The sequence below is a fragment of the Aethalodelphis obliquidens genome, unplaced genomic scaffold (assembly GCF_003676395.1).
Source record: "Aethalodelphis obliquidens isolate GAN/ISIS:26980383/991018 unplaced genomic scaffold, ASM367639v1 scaffold1, whole genome shotgun sequence".
Lineage (NCBI taxonomy): Eukaryota > Metazoa > Chordata > Mammalia > Artiodactyla > Delphinidae > Aethalodelphis > Aethalodelphis obliquidens.
In genome coordinates, this window is record NW_020837945.1 from 66309337 (window position 1) to 66328879 (window position 19543).

Below are 19543 nucleotides of genomic sequence, written 5' to 3' on the forward strand. Positions count from 1 at the left end.
GGAACATACATATCGATAATTACCTTAAACATGAATGGATTAAATGCTCCAACCAAAAGACATAGGCTTGCTGAATGGATACAAAAACAAGACCCATATATATGCTGTCTACAAGAGACCCACTTCAGACCTAGAGACACATACAGACTGAAAGTGAGGGGATCGAAAAAGATATTCCATGCAAATGGAAATCAAAAGAAAGCTGGAGTAGCAATACTCGTATCAGATAAAATAGACTTTAAAATAAAGAATGTTACAAGAGACAAGGAAGGACACTCTTAATGATCAAGGGATCAATCCAAGAAGAAGATATAACAATTATAAATATATATGCACCCAACATAGGAGCACCTCAATACATAAGGCAACTGCTAACAGCTATAAAAGAGGAAATCACAGTAACACAGTAATAGTGGGGGACTTTAACACCTCATTTATGCCAATGGACAAATCATCCAAAATGAAAATAAATAAGGAAGCAGGAGTTTTAAATGACACAATAGACCAGACAAATTTAATTGATATTTATAGGACATTCCATCCCAAAACAGCAGATTACACTTTCTTCTCAAGTGCACACAGAACATTCTCCAGGATAGATCACATCTTGGGTCACAAATCAAGCCTCAGTAAATTTAAGAAAATTGAAATCATATCAAGCATCTTTTCTGACCACAACACTATGAGATTAGAAATGAATTACAGGGAAAAAAACGTAAAAAACACAAACACATGAAGGCTAAACAGTACGTTACTAAATAACCAAGAGATCACTGAAGAAATCAAAGAGGAAATGAAAAAATACCTGGAGACAAATGACAATGAAAACATGACGATCCAAAACCTATGGGATGTAGCAAAAGCAGTTCTAAAGGGAAGTTTACAGCTATATAAGCCTACCTCAAGAAACAAGAAAAATCTCAAATAAACAATCTAACCTTATCTAAAGGAACTAGAGAAAGAAGAACAAACAAAACCCAAAGTTAGCAGAAGGAAAGAAATCATAAAGATCAGAGCAGAAATAAATGAAAGAGAAAGAAAACAATAGCAAAGATCAATAAAACTAAAAGCTGGTTCTTTGAGAAGATAAACAAAATTGATAAACCATTAGCCAGACTCATCAAGAAAAAGAGGGAGAGGACTCAAATCAGTAAAATTAGAAATGAAAAAGGAGAAGTTACAACAGACACCACAGAAATACAAAGCATCCTAAGACATTTCTCTAAAGAAGACATACAAATGGCCAAGACGCACATGAAAAGCTTCTCAACATCACTAATTATTAGAGAAATGCAAATCAAAACTACAATGAAGTATCACCTCACACCAGTTAGAATGGGCATCATCAGAAAATCTACAAACAGCAAATGCTGGAGAGGGTGAGGGGAAAAGGGAACCCTCTTGCATTGTTTGTGGGAATGTAAATTGATACAGCCACTATGGAGAACAGTATGGAGGGTCCTTAAAGAACTAAAAATAGAATTACCATATGACCCAGCAATCCCACTACTGGGCATATACCCAGAGAAAACCATAATTCAAAAAGACACATGCACCCCAATGTTCATTGCAGCACTGTTTACAATAGCCAGGTCATGGAAGCAACCTAAATGCCCATCGACAAGACGAATTGTTAAAGAAGCTGTGGTACATATATACAATGGAATATTACTCAGCCATAAAAAGGAATGAAATTGGGTCATTTGTTGAGACGTGGATGGATCAAGAGACTGTCATACAGAGTGAAGTAAGCCAGAAAGAGAAAAACAAATATCGTATATTAACGCATATATGTGGAACCTAGAAAAACAGTACAGATGAACCGGTTTGCAGGGCAGAAATTGAGACACAGATGTAGAGAACAAATGTATGGACACCAAGGGGGGAAAGCAGCTGGGAGGTGGGGGTGGCGGTGTGATGAATTTGGAGATTGGGATTGACATGTATACACTGATGTATATTAAATTGATGACTAATAAGAATCTGCTGTTTAAAAATATAAATAAAACAAAATTCAAAAAAAAAGCAAATAACTCCATGAATAAATGTAAAATGTTTAGAAAATTAGAGTTTATTTAAGTACTTATTTATAGTTTCTTTTTTTTTTTAAACCAACTTTAAGTTGGAATACAGGAGATAAGTAAATTATAATTACTTCCTCTTGTTGGAATTTTATGTATCCATAATATTATGGATATTATTATCCATAATAAAGACTAAAGAAAAATGCTTACATAAAATCTTAAGTGAAAAAACAGCATACAGTATATCTATAGCATGATTACAATGTTTTAAAAACATCCTCTGCATGGAACAAAGTTTGAAAAAAATGACAAAAAATCTTGTGATTGTCCTGAGGTTGTAGAAATATAGATTCTTAAAAATATTTTGGGACTTCCCTGGTGGTGCAGTGGTTGAGAGTCCACCTGCCGATGCAGGGGACACGGGTTCGTGCCCCAGTCCGGGAAGGTCCCGCATGCCGGGTTGCAGTTGGGCCTGTGAGCCATGGCCGCTGAGCCTGCGCGTCCGGAGCCTGTGCTCCTCAACGGGAGAAGCCACAACAGTGAGAGGCCCGCAAAAAAAAAATTTTTTTTTTGATTTTTCTTTCTATCTTAAAATTTTCCTATAATGAAATGTATTTGGAATGGAAAAAATGTTAAAAAATAAACCAAAGAACTATATATAAAACTATCCATGTTTAATCCAGGGTAATGAAGATGCTAATAGGAATAAAAGAAGCTAAAGATATTTAGTTTCGCGTTGAGAACATAAATATAATTTGGCAGGAAATTTGAGCAAGTGATGGTAAGTTATATCTTAGCTGCCCTCAGCTATTTACAAGTGAAGTAGCCTCATCACTGGGCCTCCATACATTTCGCTTGATCAAGGTGACTATAAAACATTGAGAAGATCTGTTCACCTGAAGATCACACTAATGGTAACAGAATATAGTGCTAGCAATAGGTCTCTCTCTAGACCTCAGGAGCTTAAATTTGTATGCCAACACTTTTCGTTAGCCATCTCGCTGGCATTTTTTTTTTTTTTGAAAATGTTGGGGGTAGGAGTTTATTAATTAATTAATTAATTATTGCTGTGTTGGGTCTTCGTTTCTGTGCGAGGGCTTTCTCTAGTTGTGGCAAGTGGGGGCCACTCTTCATCGCAGTGCGCGGGCCTCTCACTATCGCGGCCTCTCTTGTTGCAGAGCACAGGGCTCCAGATACGCAAGCTCAGTAGTTGTGGCTCACGGGCCTAGTTGCTCCGCGGCATGTGGGATCTTCCCGGACCCAGGGCTCAAACCCGTGCCCCCTGCATTATCAGGCAGATTCTCAACCACTGTGCCACCAGGGAAGCCCTCGCTGGAACTTTTAAGAAGTCATAAGAGTTAGACTCTGTTTCAGGGGCCCTGACAGTCTTTCAAGGGCCAGACTGATGCTGCATTTTAGAAAGCTAGAGTCTACCTGGGCAAAAATGTGAACTATATCTTTTAGCTGGAGAGAGAACTTCTCTCCAAGACTATTAAACCAAAGCTGTACTGCACCCACCCACAATATCTACAGAGCTCTTTCCCAGCGAGGAGTAGTTCCTGCGAGGTAACTCCAAAATTGAAACATTGGCTGTCATTTGGAAACATGAAATTTAGTCGCTTTCTTGAAGAGGCTTTTACTAAAGCCTAAGAAAAGATACATGAACAATTTCATTATGATCTATTCAGGACTAGAGCGGGCTGTGCACAGGTTCTGAGCCAGGCTCTTCAGGGGACGTGTAGAACAGGAAACCAAACTTGTTCTTAAAGAGAGGGAGAGAAAAACAACCATAACATTGCCTGTAATAACAAGTAGAATAAAAAAAGTAGTAAACATACTTAAGGAAGAGAAAAATCACTTCTACTTGGATGTTTTATGGAAAGGTTTCCAGAAAATTGGACATTTGAAGTGGACTTTGATGGACATAATATTTCAGTCGGCCACAGACAGCAGGGAGGGCACAGAGTGGCACTGATGGAGGGAATAATATCATCAAGCAAAGGAAAAAGTGAAAAAGGGGCAACGTTTTCTGTTCCAAATTTTTTAAAAATGCAAGAGGCTCTATAAACCAAGGGCCCTAGGAGTTGTGGCTCAGTCTATGGCTGTGCTTTGTTTTGCTGAGCATAGACGCAGAGGCAGGTAGAGGATGAGGTAGCTTGGCTAGAGGGGCTCCCAGAGCAGACTTTGCAGGGGGAAAAAGAAGAGGGATGAGACACCTCCAAGCTGTTGTAGAAATAAGAACTAGGGGGGAAAGCAGAGATGTTAAAAGGGCATTGTTAGGGCATTTTGCTTTGTGATGTACCCCCTCCTCTGTAACTACACAAAATCTTCAGTAAAAGTCTACATTACTGGACAATGGTTTTTTACTTGAATTTTTAACTTGGGGTCGGGGGCACAAGGGGGAGAGGTGATGAGTATGGCGTATGGGGTGGAAGTGAGGATGGGATGAAAGCAGAGGCAGCAAGAAGGGTGTAGGCATGTTTGGTTAATATATTCTCTTTGAAGTGAAGAAAGACAACTGGTCATTTATTCATTCATCACTGCTATGATGTGCCAGGCACTGTGCTAGTGTTGGAATGGAGGCTGAGACAAGCCTGATGTAGTCCTGGTCTTCAAAGAGCCTACATTCTTATGTGGGGGGTGAGGAGAGACAGGGATTAACTAAATAATACAAAATGTGAAGTTAGGATTGTAGTTAGTGCTGTAAAGGAGAGGTCTATAGTGCTATGAAAGCTCATAGGAGAATTTGACCCTGTTGGTTACTTACGGGAATATAGAATTGAGTGAGTTCTGAAGGATGAATAGGAGTGTAGAGTATAATGTTTAAGGCAGAGTGAAAAGTAGGTGCAAAGGCCCTGTGGAAGGAAAGAACTGAAGAGAGGCCAGTGTGGCTGGAGCGCAGACAGTGATGGGGGAGCATGGAGCCAAGTGTAGCTGAAGAGGTAGGGAGCAGACCTCACTGCATCTTGAAGTTATGCAAGACTTTAATTAGGAGAGATAGGACAACAGATATTTTAAAAGGTCACTCTGGCTGCTGTGTGGGAAAAAAAAAAATGAAAGTGTGGCAAGTGTGCACATATATAAGAAAACCAACTAGGAGGCTATTGCCTTTCCCAAGCAAAAGATGATGGTAGGGCAGAACTTTATCCCAAGAAGAAAGCATGACATAGCCTCAGCTAAGAGTATTAACCCTCTTTTATGTTAAATTGACAACTTGCAAGAAAATGTCACCTTGCACTTTGTAGGAAACTTATTGTTCCTTTCAAGTACAAATATGTCCTTATGTAAGTGACTTTAGTAGTAAGAACAGATATATGACTAGGATGAAAAGACTGTCTCTGAAGAAGAAGAATGCAAAATGTAATATTCATAAGCTTTTGTTTAGGTCTACATGACAGATGTGTTTCTAAGTGTACTGTATATTTTAAGCAGAAATCTTTCTTTTTTCCTGGTTGGTTTGTATACAGCTCAATAAGTGGATGGAGTGAGCGAACCATTATGTGTGAACTGCTTTGTCTTTATGGTAAAAACAATTCACAGATGCATGCACATCAAAATGTTTTCATACCACCTTCAATTCACCCCGTGTATTCTAATTTCACTCAAGGAGAAATGAACAAACCACAATGGCATTGGAAGATTATAACACAACTCTATGTTAGAAATAGACCAAGTAGACAAAGATGAATAAAGATATGAGAGATCCAAAGCACACAATTAACAAGCTTGATCTAACCTTGCACTCAATGAATACAGAATATATATTCTTTTAAAGCTCACATGGAACTATTATAAAAATGACTATGTATACACAGGAAATATAGCCAATATTTTATAATGACCTTTATAAATGGAATATAACCTTTAAAATAAATGGAATATAACCTTTAAAAATTGTGAATCACTATACTCTACACCTGTAACTTATATAATATTGTACAGCAACTATATTTCAATTAAAAAATGACTATGTGTGGGACTTCCCTGGTGGTGCAGTGGTTAGGAGTCCGCCTGCCAATGCAGGGGACACAGGTTTGATCCCTAGTCCAGGAAGATCCCATATGCCGTGGAGCAACTAAGCCTGTGTGCCACAACTACTGAGCCTGTGCTCTAGAGCCTGTGAGCCACAACTACTGAAGCCCGCACGCCTAGAGCCCGTGCGCTGCAATGAGAGATGCCACTGCAATGAGAAGCCCACACACTGCTTCAAAGAGTAGCCCCCACTCGCCGCAACTAGAGAAAGCTCGTGTGCAGCAATGAAGACCCAACCCAGCCAAAAATAAAAAAATAATAATAAATTTTTAAAAATCACTTAAAAAAATGACTGTGTGATTACAAGGGTGTGTTCACTTTGTAATAACTCAACATATGTACAGCATATGTACGATTAATGCATTTTTCTATATGTAGATTACATTTAAAAAAAAATGGTGTGTTAAAAACAAAACAAACTGAACAAAAAACTCATCACATATGAAGTCCCAAAGGGCTAATATTATACAAAGTTCTCTGACAATAATGCTGTTAAACTAGAAATTAACATTAAAAAGATAGACAAAACAAAACATCTTTTGCATTTCTAAATAATTAATGGGTTGAGGAAAAAAACATAATGGAAATTATGAAATACTCAGAGCTACATGACAATGAAAATACTAATAAAAGCTTGTGGAGATGTAGCTAAAATGAAAATGTACAGAATTACATGCATAAAAATTATAAAACACATATAAACAAAAATAAATGAGATAAGCATTCTGCTTAAGAAGCTGGAAGAAGAACATTGGAGTACTCTCAAGAAAAATAGAAGAAAAAAGTATAAGAGGAAAAATTACTGATTAGAGATACTTTTAAAAATTAAAAATAGGTTCTTGAAAAGATAAGGTAGACAGAACTCTAGCAGCATTGAGGAAGAAAAACAAGGAGCAATAAATAAACAGCAATAGAAGCAAAAAGAGGATCATAATTATAGAAGACAATGGAGACTGAAAAGATCATAAGATGAGAAACTCTATGGCAATAAGTTTAAAGAAAGATATTTGAGAAAATGTAAATTACAATAAATGATTCCAGAAGAAAACCTGAACAAACCAACAATCATTACAGAAATTGAATTGATAGCCAAAAGTCTCTCTTGAAAAAATATAGAAGACTCAGACAGTTTTATTAGATAATTTACTAAGCTTTCAAGAATTATAGTTCCTGTCTTGTACAAACCGTTTTGGAGAGTTAAAAGAAAAAAAAAGAAGGAAATCTATCCAACTCATTTCGTTTAAATATATTACCAAAAGTACATAAGAACAAAATAAGAGCCAATTCATTTGTAAACATAAATAGTAAAATTCTATAAAAAATGCTCATAAATTTAATTCATCAATATATTGAAAAACACATGACCATGAAGTAGAGTTACTTCCAGAATGCAAAATGACAACACATCAGAAAAACCTACCGAGGTTCTCTGTCTTTTTTAACAAATTAACAGAGAAAAAAACATATAGATCAAGAAATGTGGGCTTCCCTGGTGGCGCGGTGGTTGAGAGTCCGCCTGCCGATGCAGGGGACATGGGTTCGTGCCCCGGTCCGGGGGGATCCCACATGCCGCAGAGCGGCTGGGCCCGTGAGCCATGGCCGCTGAGCCTGCGTGTCCGGAGCCTGTGCTCTGCAGCGGGAGAGGCCACAGCAGTGAGAGGCCCGAGAACCGCAAGAAAAAAAAAAAAAAAAAAAAAGAAATGTGGAAATAGCATTTGATCAATTAAACAATCATTATTATTTTAAAAAACTTTTGGCAAGAAATAAAAGGGAACTTTATTAACCTGATAGAGCGCCTCTACCAACCCCACGGCAAATATATTCAATGGTGAACTAACAGAAGAGTTCCTATTAGAACTGGGAACAAGATAGGATTTTACTATTATATTGTCCTGGAGGTCCTAGCTAATGCAATAAGAGAGAAAAAAAGAAGTATAAAACTTGGAACAGAAAAGGCAAGACTGCTATTTTCACAAGATATGACTGACTACACAGAACAATTGAAAAGAATATATAGAAAAGCTAATAGGACTGGTAAAAAGTTCAATAAGGGTACTGGTTCCAAGATTAGCATACCAACATCACATCAATAATATTACCATATACCAGCAATAACCATTTAGAAAATATAATAGGAAAAATAAACAACAATAGCAATGAAATTCTTCTGAAAGAGAAAAGGAAAAAAAAGTTGCTAAGACAATTGTGAACTATAATAAAATGGAGAGATTTGCCCCATGAAATATCAAGATTTATTAAAAAGCTATGGTAGAAACAAGTAGAAAGTGATGTATGTTTGTAAGAGGCTGTGTAGTCTCAAAGTGTCTTCTGGATACAATCTGCTTCTGAAGATAGTAGTTCTATGTGAGTCTTTTCCAAATACCATAAGCTTCTTTGACCTAGGTGTATCTGTTAGGGATACAGAAAAACAGTTGTGTAATCTTATTCATGACTAATTTGGACAGTGCCCAAGTCAAAGAGCCACAGATGAGTTGGATACAATGAAAGCCAACCTCCCATGTAGTGCTTTGGGGCAATCTAAATTGAATAGTGTCAAACTGACTCAATAATATCCTTTTTTAAAGGAAGAGTTAACACTAGGTAATAAACAAAGGGAAAGTGGGATCCGTGAGCTTAGGTGAGACTCTGAAAACTCTGGAGTATTTTTCTTATTCTCCCTTGGAACTGCTGTTCGTTTCAGTTTTGGAAGACAAGTTCCCAGGGTAGCTATGCGAAACAAGAGATGACTTTCCTTGCTACCCCCATGTTCCTGGATCTCCTTGCAAATAAATTAATTCACAAAGCACTCTGAGTCTCTTCCTTGCAGCCTTAACAAGACTGACAAACAGGAAGATCCAGGTTTGATGGGATTTGAAGTTTATATAATTTGGGGGAGAAGGAGGGGAGAAAAAAATCTTTGAGAAAAAAAGATTCAATGATGACTAGAAGAACATTCTACAAATTAGCTTCTAGTTCTGTTTATTTCAAACCTTGTTCTCTTCCTCTACCCTCATTATTTCCAGGGCCAGGCTTCACAGGACAAGTTTATATCACAGTACAAACTCTGATCCTGAACCTTCATGGCACACTAGGTGATGGCAGTATCCCTGGAAGCCATCCTGTACCTGGATGGCTAGCAATAACTTAACTCCACCTGGCATAGATGTGAATCAAATAAATATATCTTACTAAACCCCAATTTTTGTTGGTAAGATCCCCCAAATATCTAAGGCCACCGCAATACCACCCAACAGGAGAAAAATATGATAGAAGGGGGAAGTCAGAGAGGAGAGACACAGCAGTCTTAGGCAATTGTGATTCAAATAGCTTACATTTTCTAATTTTACAAAAACAGAATGACCATGCGAACACATTTTTAGGGTCCTTACCAGGGTAGTGGAGAGGGCTCCTGTAAAGAGGGGACCTTTCATTAGCTTGAGAGTATATCCTTTGCTAACATTCAATGTTAGGACAAGATTTTAAAAAATAATAGTAATAGAGAATACTCACTAAATGTCAAATGCTGTTAATCACTGATTAATTAAATCTCTGGGCATTGGGTTTATTTTCAACCCAAAGTGAAGAGTTTATTCCCAAATATACATATGATCCTACTCAATTAAGAGAAGGAATGTTCTTCATATTGTTGCAAGCTGGAACTTATCTGCTTCGTACAGTTTCTGTATTCACCTGTCCGTCTTCTGTTCCCTGAAACCCTGCCCCATTTATATAGCTTAACCACCCCTGCATATATGCACTTCTCTCCTTCTACACTTCACCACTTCATCCCCCCTCTTCCGACCAAGTACAGATACATGTATTTAGTCCCTGTAATCCAATAAATTCTCATAAATTCTATTAGGAGATTTCTTAGAGAAGTAAAAATCTTCAAAACATGAAATATACATTGATGATATTACCACCTGTGAAACTGCTGCTCACTGAAATTATTCCATCTGCTAACTCTAGTGCCTACATTCACCCCATCAAAGTCTTGGTCATCCATTTGGAAATATCCAGTTCTCGAATGCAATAGAAATCTATTGCAAATCTTGCAAAAGATGTGGAATTTCATGAAATTGATGAAAGTGATGTTGGTGAACTGCTAGAGCCACATGCAAAGTTACTAATACAGGAGGATCTTACAGCTGGACCAGGTAACAAATGAAAAAGAGAAAAATGAATAAGAATGATGATAACATCAGTGCTTCAGAAGGAAATAATCTGGTTTCAAAGGACAAAGCCCTCCAGCACTTTTGTAAATATAACCCTGCTGCAAAAAATCAAATGCAGTGAAGCATGATGAGCTACATAAAAATAATGTCCCCACAAATTAACACCTGATTTATCAGAATTAGCACACAGTTGTAATTGTGACCTAAAATGTATTAATACAAGATAAGTTCATTTTCATAATTTATTGGTTGCACCGTTTCAAGCTAAAGTCCCAATCAAGTCTTTTTCTTTCACTATAGAATCTAGGTCTCCATCTTAAATAGATTCATTCTAAGATGGCCTTTTCTGGGAAAAGGAAGACCTCTTATATTCATCTCTATGTTCCCCAAACATGCAATATTGTAAGAATCCCTTCAAGAAATTGTAAAAAATACTGACTCCTGGGTTTCCCTGAAGACCAGTTCTGAATCTACAAGAGCAGAACAAAACCTAGGACTTCATATTTTTAACAGTTATCTGAAGGGATCCTTATGATAATTAAGCAAATGTGCAGGAACTTCCCTGGTGGCGCAGTGGTTAAGAGTCCGCATGCCAACGCAGGGGACACGGGTTCGAGCCGTGGTCAGGGAAGATCCCATGTGCCGTGGAGCAACTAAGCCCGCGAGCCACAACTACTGAGCCTGTGCTCTAGAGCCCATGAGCCACAACTACTGAGCCCACGTGCCACAACTACTGAGACCTGCGTGCCTAGAGCCCACGCTCTGCAACAAGAGAAGCCACCACAGTGAGAAGCCAACGCACCACAACAAAGAGTAGACCCCACTCGCCGCGAAACCGGACAAAAACCTTCGTGCACAGCAACAAAGACTCAACGCGGCCAAAAATAAATAAATAAATGAATAAATGACTCATTAAAAAAAAAAAGCAAATGTGGAGATAATCCCCTTAACTCATCCAAAACGAAATGATGAAGTTTCTTCTCTGTCTCTCTCTCTCCCTCTCTTAAACTTAAAAAGTCTCTTTTTTTTTAACTTTGTCGGTTGGCTTGTACTCAATGTACTCCTTTCTTTTTTCTTTTCTTTTCTTTTTTAACATGCCCTTCTTCCTTGATCAGTGTCTAATCTATTAACAAAAGGTTTTTGAAACTATCAAAGTAGTCTTTAGAATTTTCAACTTGCTCCTGCTTTTCATTTTATTTTCTTAATATGTTTAAACACCTCAGAAAAAAACAGAACTTTTTCCCCCCCACTCCTTTAAAATGGAGTGTGAGTGATTTGTCTCAAGTTTCTTTTTTCTATATTCCCTCAGCCTGCATTCTCCTGAGCCCACTTTGCTACTATATTCATTTGATCATTAAACTGCTTTGCAAATATTATCATATTCTGTCTGTTCTTTCTGTACTGCCTGATTGTCAGCTTCTCAGAGACAAACATCTTGTCCTTCATTTCTTCTGTTGTTTCCCCCACTGAGCCTGGAAGATTGACTGACTAGTGTGCAGTGTGCTTCATGCGGCCAGTGCTTAATAAATATTTTAAAACAGTATTAAAATGTTGAGTAAATTTGACAGTAGTGCTGCTCCTCATCACTTCAAGCGCCAACACTTTCTAGGTCCCTTCTCTGCCTAGTAACCATTTCCCAACATACCTACACGTCCCCAGACGCTTCACCCAAGCTGATCCAGCATTCCCTGTCTGAGTTATGGAAATACTGTTTACACGTTTTCCCCTAAGGAGCGTCTGACTGGTACCCAAAGACCCTGCCATACAATTTGAAGTTGCCCTTTTTCTGTGGTGATAGTGGGGAAAGGAGAAGGACAGTAGGGGTGAAGGTTTCCTTTTAGGTTACACTCCTTGTTTCCCAAAATTATCTTTCACAGCAAGACACAGTGCCCTTATGCTTATTTTCATATCTCTAAGGATGTTTTTTATTCTTAGCACCTGAAGAGTGCTAGGGATTTTACATAAGAGGTTTTAGTATTTTAACTAAGATATTGTTTCTTTGCGAGGTTTATACAATACCATTTTTTTCTGACCTATAGTCAGGCAGGGAACACTTCTAACATCATTCTCCTATTAAACATTATTTCATGCCAATGAAAAATACTCTTCTGCTTATGTTGTATGGATCTAATATGGTAACGCACAGAAAAGCTGATTTTCTTTTTCTTGGAAGAGAAATTGTGCCTTGCAAAGTATGTTGGCATCTATTAATTATTTATTTTAATCCTCACAACAGTTTTGCTACGTGAATAGAATAGGGGTCATTATCTCCGGCATAAGGAAGAGGAAACTCCGAGAAGTTAAGTGACATGTCGCAAGTCGCAGAGATGAACCCACACTGAATCAGAATTCCACAGTCAATCCCATTTTCAGTCTCTGCCAGCTCAACTTCACATAATAAGCTCTGTATTTCAGTAGAGATAACGCTGCTAGGAAGGAGCAACAAGCGTTAGATTTGGAGGCGGGTAGGGGAAGGAGGGGGGTGGGGGAAGGCGAGGAAAGTACCTTGAGCCTGCGCAGGTCGCCACTAGGGGGCCAGGACCGTGAGGAAGGTTGAGGAAAGAGGCTGAACTTCTTACTAAACTCCATCTTCAACCTCTGGCTAACGCGCAGGCGCACTGCCTCAGGACGAAGGTCAGCCCGAAGAGGGCGGGCCTCGGATCGCGCAGGCGCAGTTGTGCGCCGGGTCGCCAAGATGTCGTTCCCCAAGCACGAGACGTCGCGCCTGGCGACCCTGCCCACTACCCTCGACCCAGCTGAATACGACATATCTCCGGAAACTCGGAAGGCACAAGCCGAGCGTTTGGCCATAAGATCCCGGCTTAAACGGGAGTACCTGCTTCAGTACAACGACCCCAGCCGTCATGGGGTCATCGTGAGTGAGGGGCCAGCGGGTGGGAATCGAGGGGCCAGAGTCGGGACGGTCCCGTCGGGCTGGGCAGCTCAGACCTGACAAGGGGAATCACGCCGCGGAGCGGTCACCGTTCCCGAAGAGTATTTTAGATACGGATCCTCTTCCAGGCCCAGAGAGCAGGCCAGTTCATTAGCCCTTTGACCTTGGGTAGAGAGCTCGGTGGTCAAGAGGACTGGTTCTGGATTCACACCATGCTGGGTTTGAGTCTTGGCTTGATCACTTCCCGCCTGAGTGATTTTGAAAAAGTTGTTCAACTCTGTTGCTTAGCCTTGGTTTTCCTGTCTGAAAAATGGGGATAATATAGTACTTCCTATCTTATGAGGCTGTTAGGAGGATTAAATGAGATAAGGCACGTGACCGGCTAGCACAGTGCCTGGCTTGTGATGAGTGTTCAGGAAATATGGGGGGTGTGTGTGTATTTTTTTTAAAGATGTTTTCCACTTTTCGGTTCACATTTATAGCAATACTGCTCTCTTCTGAAGGGAATATAGTGATTTTTCGGTTTATATCTTTTAAAGACCCAAACACCCTACAGCTTGCTGAAGCTTTGGGCTTTGGAGTCAAACGCCAAGGCACTATGTACTAGCAAACTATATGACTTTGTGCAATATCCCTAAGCCTTCTGAACCTTAGTTTTCTAATTTTCATATATGGAAACGGTAGTACATTCTTTATAGAATCGTTGTGAGGTTAAATGAGATAGTCTGTGTAACATTCCCGGCACATAATACATGCACAGTAAACTGATAGCTATTATTATTTAAGAAGTGTGCTTTTAGATTAAAAAAGAAAAAAGACTTTTCCCAACAGTTTGCATTGGTGTTCTGTAGGAATGTTAGGAAGTTGTGAGAATTGAAAGAAACTTACAGTGTGCCAGGCACTATTGAAACTCTTTCTGAATGATATTCAAATATCACAGCTATTCAGAGTTAAGCTCTATTACTATCCCCATTTTACAGATGAGAAAGACTACATGGGAAGGACAAGTATGTCATAGAGAGATATACGTTAGCAAGGGATAGAGCAGAATTTGAACCGTAGTCTGTATAACCCAAAGCATCTCTTAACCATTTGGCTATATTGTCTTCAGCCAGAACCTCATTTACTTGGGAGAAGGTGAGGACAGAGACATTGATTGTATACATACTCACACGATTGGGTTTGATGTGCTAGATAGTAAGATGTAGTAAAAAAAAAAAAAGAGAGAGAGAGACTTTGAGTCAGACAGAGCTGAGGTTTAAACTCCAGATTTTCTTTTTTCCAGTTCTGTGACCCAGGGCAGTTATAGTTTTGCTGTGTAAAACAGGTTTTACACTAGCCTCACTGGTTGTTCTGTTAAGTAAATGAGGGCCTGACAATTATATATTGAGCAATACATGGAAATTCTTTGCCTAATGTCTAAGAATGATTGATTTAGTGAATAAATAATTGCTCAGGGTCCTCTTTTAGATACTGCAGTAACAGTGGAGAACAAAACAGGCAAAGACTCCTGTCCTCATAAAGCTTTCTTTCCAGAGGGAAGACAAGTAATAAGTTAAAAAATTAAATCATTTAGTATGTTAAGTAATGGGAACTGATAAGAAGAAAAATAAAGCAGGGAAGGGGATTAGGAGTGTGTGTATATAGTAGAGAGGGAAAGCAGCTGCAGTTTTAGAAAGGCACAGGGAAAGGCCTCACTTGGAAGGTGACATTGAAGATCTCAGAGAAGTGAGGGGAGGGAGCTAGCCATTCAGCTCTCTGGGAAAGTAGCATTTTAGTCAGAGGGGACAGCAAATACGAGGGTCCTTCGACAGGAGTGTGCCTGGTTAATCCCCAAAATGCTGAAGAGACCATTGTGACTAACATGGAGAAAGGGGAGGGCAGAGTAGGAAGAGATGAGATGGGAAAGTTACCTGGGACTAGATCACACCAAGCCTCATAGGCCATTGAAAGAACTTTTCTGAGTCGGGTGTCCCATAATCAGGACTTACATTTTTTTTTTTTTTCTTTTTGCGATACGCGGGCCTCTCACTGTTGTGGCCTCTCCCGTTGTGGAGCACAGGCTCCGGACGCACAGGCTCAGCGGCCATGGCTCACGGGCCCAGCCACTCCGCGGCATGTGGGATCTTCCCAGACCGGGGCATGAACCCGTGTCCCCTGCATCGGCAGGCAGACTCTCAACCACTGTGCCACCAGGGAAGCCCAGGACTTACATTTTAACAACATCTCTGGCTGCTTAGTAGAAAAGAGACTATGGGGGAGCAAAAGCAGGAGCAGGGAGACTAGTTAGGAGGCTTTTGCAGTAATCTAATTTCTTAGTTGATGGTGGCTACAAGGTTGGTGACAGTGGAGTTGGTAAGAGGTCCGTTCTGGTTATGTATTGAAAGTAGAGCCAATCAAGTTAGCTGGCAGATTGGATATGTGGTGTAAGAGAAAGAGAGGACTCAAGGATAACTCCAAGGTTTTTGACTGAAGTGAAGAATGAAGTTGCCTTTTACCAAGATAGGGAAGAGTGTGAAAGGATCAGGGATCTTGAAGGTGGAATGGCATATTGGCAAATCAGTTTGGGATACATCATGTTTGGCATCAAATTTGCCAATTAGACAATATGTCAGCATTGAGCAGGGAGTGGGATATTATGTCTGCAGTTCAGGGTACAGGTCTAGGGCTGGAGGCATAGTTTTGGGGAGTCATCAGCCTATAGGTGGATATTTAAAACCATGTGACTAGAGATTATCAAGGGAGTGGATGTAGATAGGAAAGACCCACAAGGTCTGAGGTCCTATATTAAGAGACTGGGGAGATAAGGAGGAAGAAAGCGAAAGAGACTAAGAGGGAATGGCCAGAGAGTTAGGAGGAAAGCCAAGCTGGTGTGTGCCCTTGAAGCTAAGTGAAGAAATGATTTCAAGAAGTGGTGTTCATAAGCTTCGCTGGTGGCGCAGTGGTTGAGAACCTGCCTGCCAACGCAGGGGACACAGGTTCGAGCCCTGGTCTGGGAAGATCCTACATGCCGCGGAGCAACTAAGCCCGTGCACCACAACTACTGAGCCCATGCGCCGTAACTACTGAGGCCCACGCGCCTAGAGCCCATGCTCTGCAACAAGAGAAACCACCACAATGAGAAGCCCACACACTGTAACCAAGAGTGGCCCCCGCTCGCCGCAACTAGAGAAAGCCCGTGCCGCGTGCAGCAACAAAGACCCAGCGCAGCCAAAACTAAAAAAATAAAATAAATAAATTTAAAAAAAAAGTGGTGTTCACCATATCACATGCTGCTGATAGTCCTTTGGATGTGGAGTGGTGTCAAGGAAGGAGAACTGTCTCCCACGGCAGGTGTTTTGGAACCTCTTTCAACAACAGTACCTAGTTCAATGAACTATGGTCGTGGAGCTGTTGGTATTTTTATGAAATGAAATGTCTGTTTCTGGAAGACAGATCTGGCAGATATTAGGTGTAGAGAGGTGACTGGTAGAGAATTCTGGCATGAGTCATTCAAATGCATTAATAGCAGGAAGGGATAGATACAAGAATAGATAGATGTATTTATCCTTTCAGGTATAGAGCTCAAATGTCCCCTTGAACCTGTATCTTGTGTCTTCACCTTCTTTACTCTCTCTGCAAAGAGTTTGACAAACAGTTTGATTTAAAATGTTACTGTGAAAGATCCAGTTTAATTATTTATGTCCTACCAATCATGACTTCTTGGCGTTGGTTAAAACCTTGAATGTTCTCACAGCTTAGTATTAAAGTTTTAAAGCTGATTTCATTTGCTTATTTTTATCTATCAGTTAACTGGAGCAAATAATTTTGTAAAATCATTAGGGTATTTAGCTAATTAAATTTAATTACGTATTTGGGGTAGATTTGCTATTTTTACATAGTTATTCTAGTATAAATATATTAAAATTGACAGTTACTTTTTTCTTAACCAAGACAATCTGATTATTTTTCTTTAACAACTTTGTCCTTTCAAAAAACTATTTTAATAATGTGAAATGTAATAATTTTGCTCTTAAAATACCAGCCAAGTCAGCCTAAAAAATGTAAAGTTCAGAGTTAGCCTACTTCTGTCTTCCTCTTCCTGCAGTTTAGTTGTAGCCAGGAGAGACCAGTGTGGGCATAGCATTAGAAAAGGTCCTGGAAACAAAGTTCACAGTATGATAGAGCATATGAAATCTGTTTGTCCTCATTGGAAATACTGTGTGGTTCTGTTTGTCATACTTCAAGAAAGACAGTGACGCCAAAAACAATCCAGAAAAGAATAGAAAAAAATGATTTTAAAAAAAGTGCCTTCTCTGACAGCTTAAAATGATTAGGATTCTTAAATCTTAAATAAATAGGAAGCTGAAGGATGATATGAGTCTTTTAAATTCTGAACAGGATCATCAGAGAATTATTCAACAGATACTGGAAATGAAAGATCTTCTTTGAAGCTATTTAGGAATATTCGGGGTATACCCTTAACTGTAGAAGAGAACAAAGGGCATCTCTTGTGCTTCTCCACAAAAGTCCTGATGAGATTGTTTCTTAGTGTAGAACTTAATTTCCTGTATCTTTTGTTTTCATTCATTTTAGGAAGATCCTGCCTTGATTCGTTGGACCTATGCAAGATCAGCAAATGTCTATCCCAATTTCAGACCCACTCCCAAGACCTCACTTTTAGGAGCTCTGTTTGGAATTGGGCCCCTCCTCTTCTGGTATTATGTTTTCAAAACCGACAGAGTAAGTATTAGGACCTTGTGTTTGGTATCTGTGTGATAGGTTCCCTCTGTGCTGGCTGCAGCTCTCTCTCTTGATAATTCCCATCTTGTCTTTCTACTCTTCCTTCAGTTCCTCTTTTATCTTTATTCCTTTCCAACTGAGTTAAAACAGGAAGTTTCAATTATATGTTTAGTTTTATTGCTTTATTGTTTCAACTCATATAGAAATATACTTTCTTATAAACTACGATTGTCTCTGGGTCTTTCAAATTTAATTTAATGGCTACTCTAGAATTTAAAATAATGAATTGGTCACTTTAAATATCTAAGACTTGAACTTAGCTCATGAAAGAGTTTTCCTGATGTGTTTTATTTATTTATTTTTGTTTTCCTGGTGTGTTTTAGATTAGGTGAGGAAATTATATTATGTATATTAAGCAAGAGAATATAGAAATAACTTAAAAAGTTAATTTCTTTTTTCTCATTGGATGTACAGAAGTTAAACTTTTCTATTCTGATTAATCTTTAGATGTTATCTTTGCAAATTTTTATATTTATTTTGTTTGCTTTTAAAAGAGATGTTTATTGGGTTAAGTATTAGCAGAATACATATATCACTTAGTATGCTCCCTGTCTGCATGAATTCCAGTTTTGTTGGTCACATTTTGTGAATTAATGTTAAAATATGTTAATACTCCAACAACAGAAAAGCCAAAGCAGCCTGTGGTGGGGCTCACTGCCATCAGAGGCCTGGGTATGTGACTGCACAGAAAGCCAAGCTAATCTTTGACACTAGACCACTCTGATACTAGGTCCCCAACCCCAGCCCCCAGGCCTCATGTTCCCATGTACACTGGAGCCCACCCATGTAGCACTGCTTTAAACTGGCCAGTCCACTCTCCTGGAGTGTATATATTTTGATTATCTGATAAATTATTGCTTAACAGAAAGGTAGGCCACACTTACCTAGAAGGTATTTACATTTTGCTTTCAGTGTATGCTATTTAGTGGGGTAATATAATTCTATTTACTAAAATTTAGGTGTTTTTCAATAGGAGTGTTTTCTTATTGTCCCTTTATTTCTTCAGATTATTACTTCCTCACTCATACTCTGTAGGCTTTAGACAATAGGGGATTGTAATTAGGCTGGGAGTGTTTCATTTCTGGTTTTTAGAGCTATACCATGAATTGTGCCAGAATGCATTGTTTTTAATGTACTTTTTTCTTTTCTGTCTATACAGGATAGGAAAGAAAAACTTATCCGGGAAGGAAAATTGGATCGAACATTTAACATCTCATATTAAGTCTGGCAATGATGACTATATGTACTTTTGTTTAAATGAATCTATTAATCATTAAAAAGATTCAACAAACATTTGCTGGACATTGTAGAATCCCTACTTTGTAAGAGTTCACAGTTTAATGAAGAAACAGATTCATGTTCATTCATTCAGTCATTCAGCAAATGAGTGTCTACTATGAGCCAGGCATTGTGCTATTGTGCTGAGAATATAGTGATCAACAGGACAACTTAGGCCCTGTGCTTAATGAGTACACACTCTGACAACTGTTCATTCAACAGTTATTATTTAAGTGCTTATTATGTATCTGGTACTACTTAAAACCTAAGCTGTCATCTGGCTCCAGCCCCAGTGGTAAATTCAGCAGAACAGTTACCACCTTGTGGTTTAAAAAAAAAAGATAGCGATTCAGGAAAGT

At 39.1% G+C, this 19543-nt stretch overlaps 1 protein-coding gene and 1 long non-coding RNA gene across 2 annotated transcripts in view; one reads left to right on the top strand and one right to left on the bottom strand.

Annotated features, from left to right (window-relative positions):
• Positions 1-12835, bottom strand: part of LOC113620146 (uncharacterized) — a 39727-nt gene extending 26892 nt beyond the window's left edge. The window contains exon 1 of the long non-coding RNA XR_003432675.1: positions 12737-12835. This is a non-coding gene — a long non-coding RNA (uncharacterized LOC113620146). The remainder of the gene's footprint in view (positions 1-12736) is intronic.
• A 37-nt stretch (positions 12836-12872) lies between these two features.
• On the top strand, positions 12873-19202 carry NDUFB4 (NADH:ubiquinone oxidoreductase subunit B4). Its single transcript, XM_027105896.1, has 3 exons — positions 12873-13106; positions 17700-17846; positions 19066-19202. Exons 1-3 carry the CDS (start codon positions 12927-12929, stop codon positions 19126-19128), a joined length of 390 nt encoding a protein of 129 aa, XP_026961697.1. The 5' UTR covers positions 12873-12926; the 3' UTR covers positions 19129-19202.
• Positions 19203-19543: the final 341 nt, after the last annotated feature.

Coding starts and splice junctions, on each gene's coding strand:
- NDUFB4 (XM_027105896.1), top strand. CDS start 12,927: ATGTCGTTCCCCAAGCACGAGACGTCGCGCCTGGCGACCCTGCCCACT. Junction 13,107..17,699: donor CCAGCCGTCATGGGGTCATC/GTGAGTGAGGGG, acceptor CATTCATTTTAG/GAAGATCCTGCCTTGATTCG. Junction 17,847..19,065: donor ATGTTTTCAAAACCGACAGA/GTAAGTATTAGG, acceptor CTGTCTATACAG/GATAGGAAAGAAAAACTTAT.